The sequence below is a fragment of the Chaetura pelagica genome, unplaced genomic scaffold, assembly GCF_000747805.2.
Source record: "Chaetura pelagica isolate M959 unplaced genomic scaffold, ChaPel_1.0 scaffold1673, whole genome shotgun sequence".
Taxonomy (NCBI): domain Eukaryota; kingdom Metazoa; phylum Chordata; class Aves; order Apodiformes; family Apodidae; genus Chaetura; species Chaetura pelagica.
The window spans coordinates 32,464-32,749 of NW_009952621.1; the positions used below are offsets into that span (position 1 = coordinate 32,464).

The 286-nt window shown below is 67.1% G+C and overlaps 1 protein-coding gene across 1 annotated transcript in view; it reads right to left on the reverse strand.

Moving 5' to 3' along the window:
* The window catches only part of CS (citrate synthase), a gene marked incomplete at its 5' end in the record, with an annotated part of 2,281 nt that extends 2,093 nt beyond the window's left edge, over nucleotides 1-188 (reverse strand). Inside the window, one exon of the mRNA XM_009993743.1 lies at nucleotides 30-188. Coding sequence (XP_009992045.1) covers nucleotides 30-188 — 159 coding nt within the window. The remainder of the gene's footprint in view (nucleotides 1-29) is intronic.
* Between the last annotated feature and the right edge of the window lie 98 nt (nucleotides 189-286).

Here is a 286-nt window from a genome sequence, read left to right on the forward strand (position 1 = left end):
CCTGGAGAGGGAGGGAAGGAGACGGTTACCGGCTGTGGCCCGGCCTGGCGGCCCCGGTGCAGCCGCCTCCCCCCACTCACCATGTCCACCGTGATCTGCCCGATGGCTGTGCTGCCGTGCTGCTGCCTGAAGCTCTTGATCTTCGCCTGCTCCTTGGGGATCATGCTGGCCAGGACATCCTTCAGGTTCTGGGAGCAGAGGAGGGGGCAGTGAGCCCTGGCACGTGCCAGGGGGCTGAGAACCTGCTCCCCGCTAAAGGAGGGTGGGGGGGTTGCAGCTGCCAGAG